General features: G+C 57.3%; 1 protein-coding gene across 2 annotated transcripts in view; it reads left to right on the forward strand.

The window, feature by feature from the left end:
* Positions 1-21616, forward strand: part of LOC117645508 (eye-specific diacylglycerol kinase) — a 147578-nt gene that overhangs the window by 55251 nt on the left and 70711 nt on the right. The window contains exon 1 of one of the 2 annotated variants that reach the window (XM_034385768.1): positions 4344-4467. The exons of the other annotated variant lie outside the window; for it this stretch is intronic. Within the exon in view, the coding sequence (XP_034241659.1) occupies positions 4451-4467 (17 nt within the window). The 5' untranslated portion in view covers positions 4344-4450. Of the gene's footprint in view, positions 1-4343; positions 4468-21616 lie in introns of those variants that run through there. 2 annotated transcript variants of the gene reach the window in all.

Here is a 21616-nt window from a genome sequence, read left to right on the forward strand (position 1 = left end):
AAATCCTGCACGTGTACTTCTAGAGTAATGTTGTCTCTTCGAGAAAATAAGCCCGTTTTGAAGATTTGAAACCCACAGGACGAGTCATGGACATGTTTGTAACTTGTTTTAAATGGCTCATCCGCGTTCGGGCGCGGCGATTCTGGCCTGAAAACGCCGAAAAAAATGTAAACAAGTTACAAAAATGTGAATATCTCATTTTGTAAGTATCAATTCGGCCCAAGGAGCTTATTTGCTGATCCTTCAACCTTACTCTTTAAGTACGCGTTGAGGTTTTGTCGTTAAGACGACTACTTCAGCTGGAAAGTGGTTTACCAACTAACGCGGTAAAGTGGTGAAAACGGCAAAAACGGCCGTGCACGCATCGCCGCAGCCAAGGCCCGCCAAATCAGCCCCGTTTCCACCCCCTGGTCACACAGTGGGCCAGGAGACCCTAAATGGGACTTGAACTGAACTTGTGACCCCATCAATGGATTTCTCTTCGAACGAGGAATTCATTGGTTAGGTCACGCGTTCAGTTCAAGCCCTGCCTAGTGACTTTGGAGTTCGCAGGTCTTAAACTTTGGCCACCCCACCGGTCTTCTGGCCCACTGTGCGACAGGGACTCGAACCTGGGTCCTTATGGCCAGGGCTGGCCTCACGCCTTTGATCTTGAGAGGGTCGAGCAGTGAGGCGGACTTGCAAGACAACAGTCCTGCTCCGGATATGGATTCACAGTGTGTGCTCATCGTTTCGTTATGACACTCAACAAGCCGATGGTGTCCGCAGGCGGATTGCTGGGCTGGCAGATCTGGGGATCGGCCTGGGAATCGGAAAGGCTGGATCTTGTAACAACCCTCTCCCCGGACGCAGCGCCCGCCTGTCTCTCGCTGCTTTCCCTCCGTCTCTCTCTCTCTCTCTCTCTCTCTCTCTCTCTCTCTCTCTCTCTCTCTCTCTCTCTCTCTCTCTCTCTCTCTCTCTCTCTCCGTCGCTCACCCTTTGGGCGCGGCCCTAGTTCCCGCCACTCTGCGTCCCGTCCGATGTCCGCATAGCGGAGAAGCAGGAAGGTTGCCATTCAAAATTTGTAAACTTGACTGGAGTCTCCTCTCTCCGCGACGTCGTGCAGCCCAGAGATAAAGAGAAAGAGGGAGAGCGAGAGAGAGAGAGAGAGAGAGAGGTAGAGACAGAGAGGGAGAGAGAAAGAAAGAGACGTGTCGCTCTGAAGCCCGTCCTGACGCGCGCATTCATATTTAAACACACTGTCGAAGCCCTTTTTGGAAACTGGCTCACTTTACTCTGTCTGCTGTGAACGGAGGTTGGCGCAGCGCTCGTACAGTCCAATGCCAAAAAAACAAATTCAAATGTCCGGTGAGGCGTTCACTGGAGCGCCGCGCTGGACGCGCAAATATCGGATATTTGAACGGGGCAGCAGACTGATTCTGAGAGTCGTTTTCGTCCCTCTTGCACTCATAGGACGTCCCGTGCGGTGCGACAGAGCAACGAACGACTCTGCAGTGGGCGAGGCACAGTGGGCCAGAAGACCGGTGGAGGCGGACAAAATTTTTGACGCGTTTTGAGCTCCAGAGTCGCTAAATGGGACTCGAACCGAACGTCCCACCAATGGATTGCTTTCCGCACGAGAAATCCATTGGCGGGTCGCACGTTCGGTTGGAGTCCCATTTAGCGACTCTGGAGCTCAAAACGCGTCTGGAGTTTGGCAGCCTCCACCGGCCCTCTGGCCCACTGTGCGCAGGGAGCAGGCCGGGCGAGGTGGGCCCTAAAGGGCCTAAAGGGCCATAACGACGGTGTCACTTATTCATACCGTCCTCGCGGCACTTGTGCGGGGAAATAATATTTTTACGCGCTTTATGTCCGATGCTTGGCCTGGGCTAGCCATTGAATGCGGGATGACGGGTGACCCGCACTGCAAAAAACGCCACTGGAAGGCCAAGGTCAAAGGTAGAGATAAACGAAACGAATGTTCGAAAATGGTTCATTTCCTCTCCGCCCCAAAAAATAAATGTTCATTCTGCTTCAATAGAAAGAGGGTTTTTATTAGATAACTTGCAAAAAAAAATATTTTAAAAATTGGGAGTGCTTCCTATTTTTTTCATGTTTTATGCCCATATCCTAGCACTGAACAAAATTTAAAATTTATTTACCATTTAAGTGACCTTTTTTTAAATAAAAATAAATGAAAAATTGTAGTGGGTGGGACGTTGAACCGGTTCGCACCGAATCTGTGCTGGCCGCATTGGCGCCCGGCTGGTGGGGCGGTCCTGGGCGTTCCTGTGATGGGGTAGTAATTGCCAAAGTCACAACGCGTGCATTAAACTCGAGGAGTAACCGGCTTTGCGTTTTACGCCCGCACTGAGGCGTGCCTGAGGCCTGCCCGTGACGAGCCGTGACGACCCGTGACGAGCAGTACCGCCAAGGCATGCACATAAAGCTGGATTATGATGCAATCACCGAACTTGGCATCTCCGTTGCCAGGGCGACGCGGCGACGCGGTGATCCGAGACGCCAATCACAGTGTATCGTGGAGCCCGGCGGAGCCGGCCAAAATCGCGGACGCGTTTTGAGCTCCAGAGTCGCTACGTGGGACCCGAACCGAACGTGTGACCCCACCAATGGATTCCTCGTTCGGAGAGCAATCCATTGGTGGGGTCACTCGTTCGGTTCGAGCACTATTTAGCGACTCTGGAGCTCGAAACGCGTGTAGAGTTTTGGCCGCCTCCACCGGTCTGTGCACCGCACTGCATTGCCATTGACGGGCTGGGTGTGGGAGGCGGTGGCGCCCGCGCACTCGGACCTGGGCCGCCCGCTGCGCCGCGGAGGCCGTTGGGTTGCCTACAGGCGCGGCGCCGCGCGGTCTCCCCCCCCCTCCCCCTCCCCTCCCCTTTTCCGGATGAGGCCCAGGCCGCCGCGGCGGGGAAGAAGCGGGTCGGAAATTATCCGCGGCCGAGCCCCTGCCTTGCCCGCCTTGCCCGCCCTGCCCCCGCAGACTGATTCCGAGAGGCGTCGCTCTGTCTCTCTCGCACCCACGCGGGGCGCCCCACGAGTGCGAGAGAGACAGAGCGACGGGAACGAGTCTCAGTCTGCTGTCTGCGTAAATGTTGAGGCTCCACTTTTCCGGCCCGTTGACGCCCGGGGCCTCGCCCGGGGCTGATGAGGGGAGGGGAGGGGAGGGGAGGGAGGGGAGGGGAGGGGCGTGCACGAAAGACGTAGCACTGTAACGCCGCAGCACTGTTACCTCGCAACGCCACGGCCCGGTGGGACGGACGGCTGGGCCGAGGCTGGGCCGAGGGTTGAACGTCGTTACCGAAGTTACCCTGATTACAACGACGTAATTGGGCACGGATCCCCCACGTCCCCACCGAGGCCCTCAAGGTCGCCGTCGAGGCCGAGGCCAGGCCGAGGCGCAGAGGCCGTGGGATAGTTGTGGGTTATTCAGCGCCAAGCCGATTGGCTGCGGACCAGTTTCCCGCGCAGGTCGCAGATCAGGGCGGGGCGGGGCGGGGCGGAAGCCGAAAACACAAAAATCAGTTTCCCTTTGCTTCGCGCTTCGCTTGGGTTTTAATGAGAGGGCGCTAATTGGCTGCCTGTCTCGCCGGGGGGCGCGGCGCCACGCCGAGGCGTTCCGGAGGCGTTCGTGAGGCGTTCTCGAGGCGTTCCTGAGGCGTTCCCGAGGCGTTCCCGAGGGCGTGCCGGAGGCGTTCCTGAGGCGTTCCTGAGGCGTTCCCTGGGCGTTCCCGCCTTTCGCGGCGACGGCGAAAAACTGTTAACTGTGACTCCTTGGCAGTTTTGCTGCCATCGGCCGCCTCGCCTCGCCTCCAAGTCGAGGCAGTGCGCCGCCACCACCTGGCCGTGCCTTGCCGGGCCTTGCCGGGCCGCCGCTCGGGGTGCATCTGTCCGTGGTATAGCTGGGGGAGGGGGAAGCTAACAAGATGACGCCTCAACATAATCCTATTTGCTGGTCGAACCGCCGCACCGCCCCGCCGACCCGGAACCCGGCCCCGGCCGGGTGGTGGCGACGTGGTGACACCTGCGGGTGTGGGCGCCGCGCACGTCGGCGGGCTGGGCTGCGCCGTCGCGTGGACCCGCGCCACAAACGCCCTTGGATTTGGTGCGAAACCGAAGGCAGTGCAATCGGCTGGTGCACTGTAAGGTTCCGCCGCGGCGTGGCTGCAGTGTGGGCGCGCGGTTTTGAAAGCCCTCTCTCTCCGTCCCCCTCGGCCACTGGGACAGACTGGGACAGGGGCGCACGGCCCGGCACGGCCAGGGCGTCGACGGGCTTCTTTGCGACCTCCCTGCCTTGCCTCCCTGCCTGTCGGCCTGTCGCCCAGTGGTCAGTCCCGAGTCCTCTGCCCTGGCGTGGTGTGCTGCCGATGCACGGCGATGCAGTGTTGACGTGACGAGAGTGTTCTGCGTGTGCTGCGCGTGCTGCGTGCGTCGCGTGCCGTACAAGGCCATGGGGGACGATGAAGGGTAAGCACAGTGGGCCGGAGGACCGGTGGCGGCGGCCGAAACCCCGGACGCGTTTTGAGCTCCAGAGTCGCTAAACGGGAATCGAACCGAACGTGTGACCCCACCAATGGATTGCTCTCCGAACGAGGAATCCATCGGTGGGGTCAGCTCCCTACATTTCGGCGCGACAGTGTGCCAGTCATCGCACACACTCCCCTGCGAGGGCCATCGAATTTACGGTGGCATAAATGTTGCGCTGATTTGTGGGCCGGCCGAGCCGTGTCGACAGCCATTCGCGTATTGAAGGTGTGCTGAAGGGCAGTGGAGGAGTGCCCCTGGATTGATCTCCCCCCCCTCCCCCCTTCGCGCGCAGATACGCAGATAAAGGCAAAGTTTTGACGCTTTTTGCATGCGCTGTCTCCCGCTGGCCTTGACCTCCCCTTCCCTCCCACCAATCCTCCGTTCACAGGGTCACCGACAGCTGCCGCAGGGCACTTGCTTTTTGTTGTTGTTTTTTTTTAACTTTCCCAAATTTGCTTACCAAGCTCACAGGAATTTTTTTTTATTTTTTCCTTTTGGTTCTCTGTGTTTGTTTGGGAGTCATTGATGATCGAAAACGGCCACTGTTTTGGTGTCGGATGCCAGTTCGGGGTCAAATTGGACACGGGGCGTACTCCGACAACCTCTAGTGGTCCAGCTAGAAAAACCAGTAAAAAAAGCGAAAACGTAAAAAAAAAGTTATTGTTATTTTTGCAAACAACAACGCCAAAACGTCTTCATTAAAAAACAACGTTCAACTTTTTTTGCATGGAAAGGGTCGAGGCCGACCAGATGCGCTGACTTGCGTATCGCCACCAGGCGGCTGCTGCGTTGTTGTTTCGCCATTAATGAACATTCTCAGATGCCCCGCTCTGCCCCGCACCCTCGCCAAGTTGTGAAGCGTGCAAAATAAGGGAGGATCGCGCTCTCTCTCTCTCTCTCTCTCGCTCTCTCTCTCTCTCTCTCTCTCTCACTCTCTGCCTCTCTCTCTCTCTCTCTCTCTCTCTCCCTCTCTCTCTCCCTCTCTCTCTCTGCCTCTCTCTCTCTCTCTCTCTCTCTCTCTCTCTCTCTCTCCCCTGAGCAAGGCCCCCAACAGGCAAGCCGCGGGCGGGCACTACTGTGCGTTGGGTTGCCTACCCCGAGCATCACAGGGGCTCCCCGTGCTGGCATAGCGCGGACGTTGGGACTTCAGTTCAAAGCGGCCAACCTGACAACTGATTGTTGTTCTTGCTTTGTCCGTATGTTTTTGTTGTAACGCGCATGACTATGCCATGAAGCGCTGAATATGAGAGCGCCGCTACATTGTAAGAACGCTTCGCCGCTCGCAGAGCATCGCGGAGCGTCGCATTCCCCATTCAGCAGGCAAGGCGTCTCGGAAGCGAGACGCGCTGACTGTCGAGCGATTACGAGGAGGCCACAGTGGGCCAGAAGACCGGTGGAGGCGGCCAAAACTCCGGACGCGTTTTGAGCTCCAGAGTCGCTAAACGGGACCAGAACCGAACGTGTGACCCCACCAATGGATTCCTCGTTCGGAGAGCAATCCATTGATGGGGTCACACGTTCGGTTCGAGTCCCATTTAGCGACTCTGGAGCTCAAAACGCGACTGGAGTTTTGGCCGCCTCCACCGGTCTTCTGGCCCACTGTGTGCCGCGAGTGCGACCGAGACAGCGCGATGCCTTTTCATTATTGATTGTGGCGCGCTTTATGAAAATCCCGAGAAAGTCATAACACGTCCCCAGTGCCAATTTTTCCATGCGGCATGTCTGGAACTCAAATTATTTTGGGCGCCTCGCCTCTCCATCTCTTTCTCTCCTTATTTCCGCCCAGACTGCCATCTTGCGTCCTCCTTTAATCGGCGGCCAGTCGTATTTCACAGTGGTGGAGCCTGGTGGCAGCACTGCCAAGCACTGCGGACAATCAACTCTGATCGTCAAGAGGTCAATTTAAGCGTTCAATTATTTACTGATTTTTTTTTTTTAAACCAATAAGAAGTTTCTTTCTAAGCGACACCTGGTACGAGAAGTGCAGTCCTAAAAGTTCCATGCAAGGAGTTCGGTGCCCCGCCCCGCCCACAATCGAAAATGGTGAACCAATCCAGTTGGTTTTTGTTCCTGTCCCGAACGTCGCGCTGATTGATAGCCTACAATGCGTGAGTGCTTAGTTGTGTCAGCCCTCGATGTGGACATGTGGACGCCAAGGCCGACGGGGCGGGGTGGGGTGGGGCCGGGCGGGGTGGGGTGGGGCGGGGCGGGGCGGGGTGGGGCGGGGCGGGGAGTTACGGCCGCCACCCACGGCAGACTGTCTCATGCAAAGCAGGTTGTCTCTGTCTTTCACCAGGAGCGCTTCCATCGGAGGCGATGCCAGGGCATTATCTCATGTGTCATCCCCCGTTCAGCCCGACATGTGCCTCTTGTCTCCGGTCATGGAGTCGTTTCCCCCGAAACACGGCGGCAGCGTCTCTCCGGCCTTCTTTTCCGCGTCCCGCCGCTGAGAGAGCCACCGCACTGCAAACACGCCTAAAAGTTTCCCATTCCGACCCGTAACTTTCTGTTTAGTTTGCACAACTCGGTCCGATTTGGAAAACATTGACTCGCGTGCGCAGGTTTGCCGCTCTGTCCTGTCCTCCGGCGTATCACAGTGGGCCAGAAGACCGGTGGAGGTGGACGAAACTCTTGACGCGTTTTGAGCTCCAGAGTCGCTAAATTGAACTCGAACCGAACGTGTGACCCCACCAATGGATTGCTCTCCGAACGAGGAATCCATTGGTGGGGTCACACGTTCGGTTCGAGTCCCATTTAGCGGCTCTGGAGCTCAAAACGCGTCTAGAGTTTTAGCCGCCTCCACCGGTCTTCTGGCCCACTGTGCACTGCGGGTACACTCTCGGGGAAAAGTTGATTTGCATACCAAGCTAGCAGTGAGTGTGGCCCGCTGATGTTCTTTTCCTTTCTGCAGGTAAGTCGGCCTGCGATTGGTCTGGCTCGGTGAGATGGGCGGTCTGCCACGCCAAGGTAAGTGGGCGGTACGCCCGGAACGCCCCGGAACGCCCCAGCGCCCCATCAGGCTGATGGGTCCTCGAGCACGGTGAGTCTGAAACCATTTCCGCTCTTACCACCCAGTTTTCCTCTCTCTCTTTTTTTTGCGTCTGGCAGCCTGATGCCTTTAGTCTGCCGCTTTCAAGTGGTGCAGCTTCGTCGGCATCGCGGTGAAGGCCGCCGTCTAGGAGGCGGTGAAGAGCGCAGTACAGTCCGATCCAACTAACTTGGCGCTAGCTGTGACTTCCGGTGAAGAGCGCAGTACAGTCGAGTACAGTCCGATCCAACTAACTTGGCGCTAGCTGTGACTTCCGGTGAAGAGCGCAGTACAGTCCGATCCAACTAACTTGCCGCTAGCTGTGACTTCCGGTGAAGAGCGCAGTACAGTCCGATCCAACTAACTTGGCGCTAGCTGTGACTTCCGGTGAAGAGCGCAGTACAGTCCGATCCAACTAACTTGGCGCTAGCTGTGACTTCCGGTGAAGAGCGCAGTACAGTCCGATCCAACTAACTTGCCGCTAGCTGTGACTTCCGGTGAAGAGCGCAGTACAGTCCGGTCCAACTAACTTGCCGCTAGCAGTGACTTCCGGTGAAGAGCGCAGTACAGTCCGATCCAACTAACTTGAGGCTCGGTGTGCTGCGTGCTACGATGCCCCCCGTGGCCACGGCGGCAGGGCAATGAGTATTTATTCCTACTAACAGAGGGCCGGTCGGCAGGTTATGGATTTTCTCCGCGTTCCGTCTTTGCTGATGATGAAAAATGGCCCTTTCTTGCCTGGGCCCTGCAGCCCTACATCCGGCCCTGCCGGTACTGGCCGCCTAGAGGGCCGCCCTGCTCCTCCGGACGCGCCGTTCGACCTTCTCGTCCGGGCTGCAGTATTTAGCGGTGGCAAGCACAGCGGAGCAGGCGGCCAAAGACGCGTTTTGAGCTCCAGAGTCGCTAAATGGGACTCGAACAGAGCGTGTGACCCCACCAATGGGTTCCTCGTTCGGAGAGCAATCCATTGGTCGGGTCACACGTTCGGTTCGAGTCCCATTCAGCGACTCTGGAGCTCAAAACGCGTCCGGGACTTTCGGCCGCCTCCACCGGTCTTCTGGCCCACTGTGCTCCCCCTTCCTTGGACACGTCATTTCTCAACGGGCCCTGCGGCCCGAAAGTCCGGCCACGAGTTGCCTTGCCCGCCGGGAATCGAAACAATCCGAGATCCCCGGGGGACGCAATCTTATCGGCGATGCGAGCGATTTTTCATACTCCACCTGCTTATCGGGGATCACCGAGCCGTGCACAGATTCGGCGACCGGTCCGTCCGCGGCCCGCCTACCCTCCGGCAAAGTTGTGCGCCGAGCAGCCAACGGCAGCCAAGCACTAAGGGTTGGGGATCGGCCTTTTGCCGCCGAGTCCTTCGTTACAGCCCGAGAGGGGGACTACCGGTAGCATAAGGAGCGTCTTTCTCTCTCTGTCTCTCTCTCTGTCTCTCTCTCTCTCTCTCTCTCTCTCTCTCTCTGTCTCTCTCTCTGTCTCTCTCTCTCTCTCTCTCTCTCTCTCTCTCTCTCTCTCTCTCTCTCTCTCTCTCTCTCTCCAGCGGTAAGGCCAAATGACGGGCATGAAAGTGGAAACCGGCATGACACTGAGCCCTCAAGGTCCTGCAGGACTGGCTGCCCCCGTTGACCCATGCAAATGCAGGTGAGACGGCGCCACTGCAAAAATACGCGTCTGCATAAATTGTCGAGTCGGGTCCTTCCTGAGGAGCGTGGCTGCGGTGCGCTAGGCCGTGCGCTGCGCCCGCCCGCCCCACAGTGGGCCGGTGGAGGCGGCCAAAGCTCCAGACGCGTTTTGAGCTCCAGAGTCGCTAAATGGAACCCGAACGAAACGTGTGACCCCACCAATGGATTCCTCGTTCGGAGAGCAATCCATTGGTGGGGTCACACGTTCGGTTCGAGGCCTGCTCAGCGACTCTGGAGCCCAAAACGCGTCTGGAGTTTTGTCCGCCTCCACCCGGTCTTCCGGCCCACTGTGCGCCCCCTCCCCTCCGGCCGCGTCGGCGTCGCTGGGCCGCCCCCCACCCCGGCAGCCCCGGCCGCGGCCCCGCCAGGCCCGCCAGTTGGGGCCAGACCGCGGAACGTGGCAGGCCGGTCGCACGCCCGCCACACTGTACGCCCCCGCGGCCCGCGGCCCACGGCCGGCCCCACGACCCGCCGAAGCAACAGTTAGGCGAGCCGGTACGCGCGGGTAGCGACGCAGCGGCGACGCAGCGCAGCGACGCGCAGAGACGCATTTCCGGTGTGTCTCCCGCGGCTTCGACCGGCGGGCATGCGGATCGCGGTGTACCCTCCGAGGTAGCCGTCATGGCGTGCTTGCGGACGCGAGCGGCACAGCACCGGAGGCAGCGGACGACATGCCGCCCCGCCTGAGCGGCCAGGTGGGGAAGCCGGACCCTTCCGGGAAACTGTTACACGGTAAAAACGGTTCCTGGTTTTCCCAGGAACTCCCTGGAAATCGCCTATGTTTCTACCATCGGCTTCCTGGGAAAACCAGGTACTGTTTTTACCGAGGGGGTATGCACTCGCGTAATAGTCGGTTCACTCTATCTGTAATAGCACGCGTAATAATACGCGTAATAGTCGCGTAATAGCCGAAATTGTCAAAATTTTATCAATTTTGGTGTGTTTTAGGCCGTTTTTAGCTAAATTCCGATTAATTTGTGGCGTAATAGAGCGTAATAGCGTAATAGTCGGTACACAGGTTCGGAGAGCGCATACCCCCTCGGTTTTTACCGTGTACGGAAAAGAGTTTCCCTGAAAAGTTGCCCTTTGTGTACCTGGTGTCTCGATCTTGACCGACCCAATTGTCAGTTCGTGATTACTTTTGTTTAAAATGAAAGTGAACGCCCCGCGGAGTTGAAACAACGCCAAAATGACCTCTACGCACTCTAAAAGTTGCATGGTGAAGACTGTCTGTATTATGGTGAAGTCGTCTTTATTGCAGTGGTGGAACTGAGATTATAACATATCATTGAGAATTCGCTGTACCTTGTACAAATTTTGACGAATTTCGTTTGTATTATGGACAAAATCTTCACCGTAATATATTTGTGCAGCCTTCCACCGAAAGACATTTACAGTGCGTATCTTAAAGAGAATATTTTGGTCAGAGGTTTGGAATTTTTCCCACTCTGGCGTCAAAACAAAGGTCATGTTGACGTCGTGTCGACTACCTGTTCGTCACGAAAGAGTGTTCCTGTCGTTGGATTTACACTTGTCGATTTCGAGCCTCACTGTAAAAAATTCCGTACTTTTGTACGAAAATAGTACTGAAAAATACTGTACGGAGGTACGGAGAAAAGTACGGAACGTTCCGTACTTGCTCCATTTGAACCCATGTAAATGGGTACGGAAAAAAAAAGCACGGAACGTTCCCTGGTTGGCAAGTACGGACGGTCCAGGCAAATTATTGACCAGACATGTTCCGTACTTTTTCCGTACTTTTTTCTCACAGTGCTCGCGGATGCCATCGTAGCAATGCATTTGCCCGGCCACGCTGCAAGAGAACCTCCGAGCACCCTCGAGGAACTGCGACGGCGCTTTTGCATTGTAGCGGTGCCGCGTGACCTTGGGGGACACCCCCCGTGGGGCAGCATTTCATCAGGCAGAGAGCCGCGGGGATGGTCGCTTAGTGATTAGACTTGGGACGGTCAAGATCGCAGAGACGAAGGTTGGCACGCATGTCGCGCGGTGAGGAAGAAAAGGTTGCTTGTCGAAGTTCGTTTTGTGTAAATCTCTCCCAGGACAGGCTGAGAAATGTCATTTTCACGAATCAGTTGAGCTCAGAGAATGTTTCGTGCAGAATAATTATTGGCCTGGCCAAAGTGAAATTGCGGATTTTTGAACAATCTGAGTGTAGACACTGGAAGTAAATTGGTTCTAGGAAACGGCACAACCTCTTCATCCGCACAGCGCGTCCGTGTTATTGTACCCGTTGTTGTGTAAGGTACGGTGCCCATTCGTCCTGCCGTCGACATCAGTTGCTGATAGCCAACGCAAACACACCACAATACAAGCCCCACAAAACAGGCCAATTATTATTGGATGTTTCCACGAATGGATAGCGGGGCTCTGTGTAGAACCAATTACGTTAGCAAATAGTGTGGGAACGGCGGCACGTGAAAATAGGGTTGGGCGGAAGTCTTTCTGACCCTTCGAACAAAAACACGGTGGATTTGCCGAAAGACCGACGCCGGCGGCCAAAACTCCAGACGCGTTTTGAGCTCCAGAGTCGCCAAGCTGGACTCGAACCGAACGTGTGACCCCACCAATGGATTACTCTCCGAACGAGAAATCCATTGGTGGGGTCACACGTTCGGTTCGAGCCCCATTTAGCGACTCTGGAGCTCAAAACGCGTCTAGAGTTTCGACAACCTCCACCGCGGTCTTCTGGCCCACTGTGTTAGGGGCATTCGCTGGCATTCGCTGGGGGTACTGCTCTGAGTCGTGGACCATCAGGTTGTCGGATGTGCTCTAACTTTCGCGCCAGCCCGTTGGCGAGGTACCACCGCGCTGCTCTTGTCTGGAGTTGAACCCGAATCGTGCAGTGACCCAGATCTGGCCCGACTCGGCAAACGACTCTCCCTGCGGCTCCGTCAACAAAATATCCCTTCCAGATTCATGTCTAGCCGGATGGGGCTGTATTTTCGACCGCAAAGACATAAATTCCGAATTAATTTAAATAACACTGTAGGGCGCGGAGTCCTTGCGTGGCAAAGGCTACCTGCGGATGCATATTCAAGAGGCGGGGAGCCCTTCCGCGAGGTGGCGTTGGAGGCCTGGGCCGCGCCGGGGCGGTGCCGGGGCCGTGCCTTACAATGGGCCAGAGGACCGGTGACAAAACTCTAGACGCGTTTTGAGCTCCGGAGTCGCTAAATAGGACTCGAATCGAACGTGTGACCCCACCAATGGATTGCTCTCCGAGTGAGGAATCCATTGGTACGGTCACACGGCCGGTTCGAGTCCCATTTAGCGACTCTGGAGATCATACCGCGTCTAGGGTTTTGTCGGCCTCCACCGGTCTTCTGGCAAACCCACTGTGCTCTGTGGCTGGAGGGAATCTCTGCCTCCTTGTGTGGCAACACTGCCTTTGCGGGCGATATTAGTCGGCAGTGCGGTCCGGTCGGCAGCCCCAGGCCTGCCTAGCCAGCCCCGCGGCGCCCAAGTTGGAGTGCCCAGTGCCGTGATGGCCAATGTATCCCAGTCCTATCCGACCGTGATTTCCATCAAAATAGAGCGTACCGCGTGCGGGGAGGGGAGGGGGGAGGGGCCGATATCCGCAAAGGCCGAACTACACCGTGCGACTGGGGGATTTCCATAATGGCAGTATTCAGGCGACGCGAAACAAACTCGCGTGATCACTGTAAAGAGCCGCACTCGGCCCGCCAGACTGCGAGTCGTTTGCGTCGCTGTCTCTCTCGGGGCGTCCTCATGGGTGCGATTGCGACAGAGCGACGACAACGACTCTCGGAATCAGTCCGCGGGACGAGTAGGGTTCCCATACGGCGGTGCACGCAGGTCGCTGGGACAGAAGGAAGGTCACTGCTGTCGCGCTGCCGTTGTGGGACCGCGGCACAGTGGGCCAGAAGACCGGTGGAGGCGGACAAAACTCTAGACGCGTTTTGAGCTCCAGAGTCGCTGAACAGGCCTCGAACCGTACGTGTGACCCCACCAATGGATTGCCCTCCGAACGAGGCCTGTTCAGCGACTCTGGAGCTCAAAACGCGTCTAGAGTTTTGGCCGGCTCCACCGGTCTTCTGGCCCACTGTGCGCGGTTCGAATCCCGGCCGCGGTCCCTTCTCTTTGCTGCGCTGTGACGCAATGCCAAGGCTGCCGATCGATCCAGGCAAGACGTGTGGGCAGTGGAGTGACTAATAATGGGGCGCGGTGGGTTCGAATCCCGCCTCGCGATCATTTTCCGCTGGGTACGCGAACCGAGTGCCAGCAGCGCGCAGCAGCGAGAGCCAACGGATGGATGAAAATGGAGCAAAGTTGGTGCAGGGCGGTCGCGGGCGGTCGCGCTGAGTGCGAAGGATGTGCGCTATGCATGAGGTTGATCAATAATGAGGCAGCCTGCCACGGACGTCCGTCTGTTTTGGAAGCGACAGCGGACGGCTGGAGTCAAGGCCTGGCTGGAGCGGCCCGGAGGGAAGCCGGCCTTCCCTGGTGACCCAGCCCCTACACTGCCAAAACGGGAGCGCACTTCGAGCACACACCTTTCGCTTGGAGACTTACCGCTTCGAGTCAAAGTGTAGCACAGTGGGCCAGATGGCCGGTGGAAGCGGTCAGAATCCCAGACGCGTCGAGCTCCAGAGTCACTAAATGGGGCTCGGACCGAACCTGTGACCCCACCAATGGATTCCTCGTTCGGAGAGCAATCCATTGGTGGGGTCACACGTTCGGTTCGAGCGAGGGGTGAATCACTAGTGTACTCATGTGTACAAATTTGCCCGTACTCAGTGTACTCACAAGGTCAAAAAGGGCGAAATTCACTAGTTTTTCGACTGATTTGGCGTCAAGTGTCGTTTAAAACGCTTAATTAAGCCTTAAATTGATTAGATATGTAATAATTTATGAGTGAAGGAAGGTGTACTCGCGCGTACTCATGTACTCATGAGTACACCAGAACGCTGGGTGATTCACCCCTCGGGTTCGAGTCCCATTTAGCGACTCTGGCGCTAAAAACGCGTCCGGGAGAGCGATCGCGGAGAAACCACCACGCTTGAAGAAAGGCAAGAGTGCGCTTATGTTCTACCAGTGTACCTTCAACCCCTCGGGGCGATTTTGAATTTCCCGGCTGGGTTTCCCGCCAGCATGCCACGTCGCGGTGGGGGCGGTGGAGGCGGTGCCACTTAGGCCGCGCTTTGGCTCATGTTGATGTGCGGTTAGGACGGCAACGCCAGTGTATCTCTCTAGAGGAGCTCTGGTTGGCACACCTGCGGTAGCGCGGTGGCGCGGCAGGGCAGGGCGGTGGCGTACAGCGGGGGGCTCACCTGGTCCCCGGGTCTGTCTTCTCGGCGCGCTCGGCGGTCGCGGCGCCGCCGTCCCTCTCTTTCGCACATGTTACAGCATAATGGCGTTAACATGCCCGGACGTGTTTCCATCAGAAAGAGCAAACAATGCTGGATATTGAATTAGCCTCGGCAACTAAATTGGACTGGCTGCGCCGTGCTGCGCCGTGCGCTGTGGGGCCCTGCCCGCCTGGCCCTGCACAGTGGGCCAGAACACCGGTGGAGGCGGCCAAAACCCTGGGCGCGTTTCGAGCTCCAGAGTCGCTTAATGGGACTCGAACCGAACGTGTGACCCCACCAATGGATTGCTCTCCGAACGAGGAATCCATTGGTGGGGTCACACCCTCGATTCGAGTCCCATTAAGCGACTCTGGAGCTCAAAACGCGTCTAGAGTTTTGGCCACCGGCGCCGGTCTTCTGGCCCACCGTGGGCCCGCGGGGCCTCCCGTACATCATGGCCTTACCTGCCCACCACTCAACAGTGTCGGGGCTGAAGCGGGCTGAAGCGGGCTGAAGTGGGGAGGAAAAATGTTGGCCAGATTTCCCCAGGGGTCCCTCGCTCATTGTAATATGTGTACTACCTCGGCTGTATTCAAACGCCAGCCAGCCGGCCAGCCGCAGCTTCATGGCCGGGTGTCCCAGGCCGGAGAAATTGGCTGAATTAGTAAATGAGCAGGTGTGTGTGTGTTTGTGTGAGTGCGGACCTCTGCAATGATACTGCCTGTGAGTTAGCTGGAGGCTGTACTGCCCGCCAAAAGACTCGCCACCGCCGCCCAAACCGCCCGCCTGGCTCAAAACGGTGGTTTACCTGTGAGTGGCGACGAAACCTTGCTCGGCCTGCTGCCTCTCACGGCAAAGTCAAAGGCCGGAGATGATTCAATTTCTTGCGAGCCGTCTTTCAAGCTCTGCCGTGTCGAATTTTTTTCATGGAGTGGTGGGAGCGCACAGTGGGCCTGAAGACCGGCGGAAGGGGTCAAAATCTGGGACGGGTTTTGAGCTCCAGAGTCGCTTAATGGGACTCGAACCGAACGTGTGACCTCACCAATGGATTCCTCGTTCGGAGAGCAATCCATCGGCGGGGTCACACGCTCGGTTCGAGTCCCATTTAGCGACTCTGGAGCTCAAAACGCGTCTCGAATTTTGGCCGCCAGCGCCAGCCCTCTGCCCCACTGTGCATGCCGTCTGTGACGTGGGCGCTCTACCCTCATCTCCGTCACGTCACTCTGACTGCTCCGGCTGCATTATGCACACAATCCATATGGATGTGTAGCGTGGAGCACCGAGGCGCCGGGCGTGTCGGGGACACCGTCGGCGACGCCACCTGCAGTGTGGCGGCGCGGCCGGCCCCTCTTACGGTGTAGCTGCGCCCCTGGGGAGGCTCGGCTCGTTGGCCCCGCTGGCCCGGCGGCCGTTCCGAGTTGTATCCAAGAGGGCCTTGCTCGCCCTGCTCGCCTCGCTGGAGGAAGGCTTCGGGGACCGGGCCTGCCCCGGCCGTGCCTTAACGGCGCCCGTAATCGGCATGCGAGGACCGACCGCCAAACTTGCTGCGGGCAGCGCTGCCACAGGCCGAAAACGATGCACCGGCAGGGCTGCCAACCCCAGCCTGCATCTTGGCTTATCGGGGGGTCGCCTCGCAGGCGTGCTGAGGTCGCCACCCCGTTCGACACTCGTGGGGCCACACTGCACAGTGGGCCAGAAGACCGGAGGAGGCGGCCAAAACTCCAGACGCGTTTTGAGCTCCAGAGTCGCTAAACAGGACTCGAACCGAACGTGTGACCCCACCAATAGATTCCACGTTCGGAGAGCGATCCATTGGTGGGGTCACACGTTCGGTTCGAGTCCCATTTAGCGACTCTGGAGCTCAAAACGCGTCTGGAAGTTTGGCCCGCTGTGCACCGCGGCGCCGGCATTCGATACAGTGAAATGCGAGTCGAAAGACTCCCCTGCCGCCGGAGCGGCGCGAGTTGGGGAAACTCGTACAAATAACAGTGTACACATAAACTGCGCGTTGCGGCCTGGGCTTGCTTTGGGCGACAGGTGCGGGGGGGGGGGGGGGGGGGGCAGACGGCGCGGAGGGCGCCGAACGCGGAGGTGGGTAGGCTCCCCCGGGCAGCCAGGCAGCCAGCCAGGCAGGCACGTGGATCCGGAATATCGGCCTTGCAGAGGCGCTGGAAGGTCTGGAAGGACGCTCAAAGTTTGTCTGGCCCGCGGGCCCGCGGCTGCAGTTGGCGGGCCGGGCTTGCCTGGGCTTGCGCGCACTGTGGCACGCACGCGGAAAGAGCTTTTTCACCCCCCAAAAAAGAGGAAAAAAGGGGCGAAAAGAAAGTCCTGCTTATTTCTCTGTGATTTGCGAGAGGCCGCGTACAGTGCCGTTACGGATTTGCCGGTCTTGTCCTGCCGTTGTTTTGTTTTTTTGTTGTTTTTGTTTTCGTTTTTCCGTGGCGTTGTTGCGCGTAATATGTTGCTCGCTACGCAGCTCACCTGCGACGCCGCCGTCTGTTTTTCTTTATTTTTCCTTTTTTTGTCATTTTTGCGGCGCGCAATTAATTGGCTGGATTTTTCGCCTTACATGTCCTCTGCTCTTGTTTTTGTTGTTCTTTAGTTTTTGTTGTGTGTGCTTTCAGCTTAATAATATCGTATTTTTTCTCCACTTTGGTGGAATTAGGCGGGGAGGGGGAGGGAGGGAAGGGAGAAGGGGGGTTGACGGGGCCGCTCGGGAAGGGAGAAGGGGGGTTGACGGGGCCGCTCGGGTGTCAACACCGCTACCCCGCGAAAGCTTAAACGGTGATATGCTAATCAAGTAATTCTGAAGTTTGAGATTGCGGCCGGCCTGTTGTTGTTGTTGTTGTTGTTGTTGTTGTTGTTGCTGTTGCTGCTGTCGTTTTTGTTGGTGGCCCTTCACAGCCCCTGACCGTTCGTTTATCGCCACACGCCAGGAATAGAGGACCGGCGCATTTTAGAGCGCGCGCTTTAGATTAAAAATAGACCCCGCATTGAAAATAAGGTGCACGCTTGCGGCCTGGGGAATTCCCAGCGAACAAGGAAGTAGCGCTGCCTGCGGATTGCGGTTGGACCGTACCGCAGGGCAGTGCCAGGCAGTGCCAGGCAGTGCAGCCGCCGCGAAAGTGAATCTGAATGTGGCGGCCGAGGGGCGCATTAGCCGAGGCCCGCTGTAAATCGCCGGCCGGACGGCGGGCTTTGCGCGGCTCCACTGTAACGACGCAGGCTGCCCCACAGTGTGTCCCCACGATGTGTTGAAAGGGTTGCCAACCTCAGCGTGCCAAACAGGCTTGTGGACAGGGTTGAAAGTTTGCAACCCTTTCACCATTGACTTTGTTCAAACTTTTCTTTTTTCGTTTGCATCGCTGCCTGTTCAGCAGGTCTCTTTGCAGTTTGTTGTGCGTACCCGCCTTTGGGGCTGTGTGGCACACTGTGTGCGTGCTGCGCTCGGTTCGGTGCCGTGTCCATGAATGAGTAATTCTGCAAGCATCGAACATGGATGGGGCCGTGCCTGGGCGTGCCTGGCCGCACCAGTGCGTGCAGTACAGTGTACACGCCCACACTCGTCCCTGGGCTCATCAATGCAGGACACGCTAAACCGCAAAAAAAAAAAAAAAAGTTTGGACAAAGTTAAGAAATGACGCCATTTTTCCTCACCTTTATCAGCTTCAAACGAGGAGACGGATTTCCTTGTGAGGGTAACTGTTCTCCGAGAACGTGACTTGTTTTAAAACGCGAGGCAGGTTGACGAGTCGAGGACCCGAGTCAAGGACCTGGACCGGTCCTTGGCAGCCTGATAAGAGATCCTGCATTATGTATGTCTCTATTCTGGCCGTGGGTCCGGAGATAAGAACCCATTCGCAAGAAAAATGTCCTCGCGGCATATCGCCTCACAGGGGGCCAGAAGACCGGTGGAGGCGGTCAAATTCCCGGACGCGTTTTGAGCTCCAGGGTCGAATGGGACTCGAACCGAACGTGTGACCCCACCAATGGACTGCTCTCCGAACGAGGAATCCATTGGTGGGGTCGGTTCGAGTCCTGTCTGGCGGTCCAGCAGTCCTCGGCGTGCGGGCCGCTGCGTGTCCTTCGTGTTTCGGCACCCGGCCGGCGGCCGGTCTGCCAGGCTCAAACATTTCTTCCATAAAAAATGGCCGGCAGGCGGATGTAGTGCAGGGCTCCAGGGACACGGGGCTCTTCCCCAGGCTGGCCTACCTTGGTCCTGGCCCTGCCCCAACCAGCCCGGGCCCCGCGGGTCCAACTCACGCGGACCAGAAGGGGGGATTACCTGGCAAAATGGCCGGCTGGCTGGCCGCGCTGGCTGGCCGCGCTGGTCGCACTGCAAGGCGAGAAGCAAGGCGAGGGGCTCACAGTGCAGCACCAACTTCGTCTGCCCACTTTATGGCTCGCAAAAAGCTCGAGACAGGGTGAACATTGCCGATAAACCCCGGGATAAACCCCCCCGATGCGACGAGAAAAAGTTGTTTTCGGTTTTATCAGGGGCTCGCAAAGTTGGCGCGCAGCCACCTCCTCGGTCCTTTGTGATTGAATTTCGCTGGAAGCGACAGTGACTACAAACGAGGCTGGTTTTCCTGGAACTCTGACAATCCCGCCGGGTCGCCGGACACGTGGGACTAACGCCACTATCACCCCCCCAATGCTAAGTGAGATTCTTTTCCTATTATCGGTAAAATGTTCCATATTATGGTGTGCAGCTGACTTCGTAACATACCATCGAGAATTCACTTACCTTATGGAGATTTTCACGAATTTCGTTGGTATTATGGAGAAAATCTCCACCATATTATGTAGGTGCAGCCTTTCACCGTAAGACATTTACTGTGTACCCCGTCCACCCCGCCCCTAACCTGCTAATGAGATTCTTTACCTCCAGAAGTCGGCATAAATATTCAGCAGCCGGAGGACCTCGTCTGATATTGATGTTTGCGCTAGCTGGCTCGCGAAATCGCCCGCAAAGCCCAACTTTTTTTATCGTCTTCTCCGCGGGTCGTTTGTTTCTGCTCAAGTAGTGCGCATCTACTTATGAAGGGAACGGAGCTCGACGCAGATAAGGTCTCAAACGGCGCGGCTGTTATCAGGAGACACTCACTCTCTCTCTCTCTCTCTCTCTCTCTCTCTCTTGATTTGGAGGGCGGGCTTGCATGCCAGTGCACTCTTAAGTCTTGTTTGTAAGTCCTTAACATAAATCAAATCAAATCAAATCCTCTCTCCTCTCTCCTCTCTCTCTCTCTCTCTCTCTCTCTCTCTCTCTCTCTCTCTCTCTCTCTCTCTCTCTCTCTCTGTGTGTGTGTGTGTGTGTGTGCCGGTTTGTTCGGTTGTTCAGGCGCACAGTGGGCCAGAAGACCGGTGGAGGTGGCCAAAACTCTCGGCCCGTTTTGAGCTCCAGAGTCGCTTAAATGGGACTCTAACCGAGCGTGTGACCCCACCAACGGATTCCTCGTTCGGAGAGCAACCCATTGGTGGGGTCACACCTTCGGTTGGAGTCTCATTTAGCAACTCTGAAGCTCGAAACCCGACCGGGGTTTTGACCGCCTCCACCGGTCTTCCGGCCCACCGTAAGGCGTGAGGAACACGGTATGTGTCTGCGCGCGGCGAGGCATGCGGTGTTTCCGCCCAACAACCAGGGGCGCCTCAGTGAGACTTCGTGTCCGTTGTCTCCGCGCCACTGCAAGACGCCAGTACACTGTACACCTCGTCCCGCCCCTGCGCCGCCATTAGCATCATTTTCTATACAGCCTTTGCCACTTTGGGGAACTTGCAGCCCCCACTGCGCAGCGACGCAGCGCCGGCACCGCTCTCTCTCGTCTTTCTATTATGCAACGGAAATACTCTGCCCGTCCGAAACGGCGCTGCAAACGCTGTCTTGCATTGGGGCGTGTGTGTGTGTGTGTGTGAGTGAGTGCGTGCGTGCGCGCGTGTGTGGCGCTAGGCTCTCCTTTCTCGACAGCCTGCAACGCACAGGACACTTGGAGTGTGTATGCCCCTCGCCTAAAAGCACACTTATCTTCCTAGGGATGACGTCATAAGCATGCCCCTGAGCGCAGGCGCGCGCACACACACACACACACACACTTGCACACACCTCTTTGAGGCGACGTAGGCCTCGCAGCCCGGCTGCTGTCGGTTCGCTACGCGAAGCAGCGCGTTGTGTTGGTATGTCAGCCTTCCGTCGCTTGTGTTTGTCGTCGCCAATTCGGGGGCACTGAGGCGTGGCGGGGGGGCGGGGGGGGGCGGGGCGGGGGAGTGCCCCCGAACAATTGGCGCCGAGTATGTAGCGCGCCTTTTACTGGTGTAGGGCGCAGCTTGTGCTGCTCGCTCGTGATTGGCTGGGCTTTACTGCCGTGTCCTCATGCAACACGCCCGACCCTTGCCCCCCACTTTTTGTTTGTTTTGTTTTTGTTTTTTCGCTGGTGGGGTCGACTCGGAGTGCCGCCCCGGCGAAGGGTGTCCCTCGCATCGGTTTTAGAGCTTTGCGAATAAATACGAGGGCAAACAACGCGAATGCAATTTCGGCGGAAGGCTTTCTTCTCTCTGCTGTGCGAATCGACGAACACTTCGCGCGGTCCTGTGTTCGATTCCCGCTCTTTCCGAATGTTTTTTTTTCTTTTCCCGGGAACGTTGTTGAGGTTGTTGTTAGGTTGGTGCACCTGCTGCGCTCCGAGCGCACACCCGCTTTGATTTGAAAACGGTGCTGACGGCGGTTGGCAGGTCTGGTCAACATCACTCTCAATGGCAAGGCCTCTCTCTCTCTCTCTCTCTCTCTCTCTCTCTCTCTCTCTCTCTCTCTCAGAATGAATTGAGTCGTTGCCTCCCACCGCACCACCCGAGCCCCAGACAGCCGACGGCCTCGGTGGCCTCCCCGGCCTTCCCAGCAGACTGATTCCGAGAGTCGTTTTCGTCGCTCTGTCTCTCTCGCACTCGCGGGGCGCCCTGTAGCGGTGCGAGGGAGACAGAGCGACGGAAACGACTCTCGGAATGAGTCTGCCGGCTGTGAGGCTGCGAGCGAGGCGCTTCATTTCGCTTTAACC

The sequence above is a fragment of the Thrips palmi genome, unplaced genomic scaffold, assembly GCF_012932325.1.
Source record: "Thrips palmi isolate BJ-2018 unplaced genomic scaffold, TpBJ-2018v1 HiC_scaffold_18, whole genome shotgun sequence".
Classification (NCBI taxonomy): Eukaryota; Metazoa; Arthropoda; class Insecta; order Thysanoptera; family Thripidae; genus Thrips; species Thrips palmi.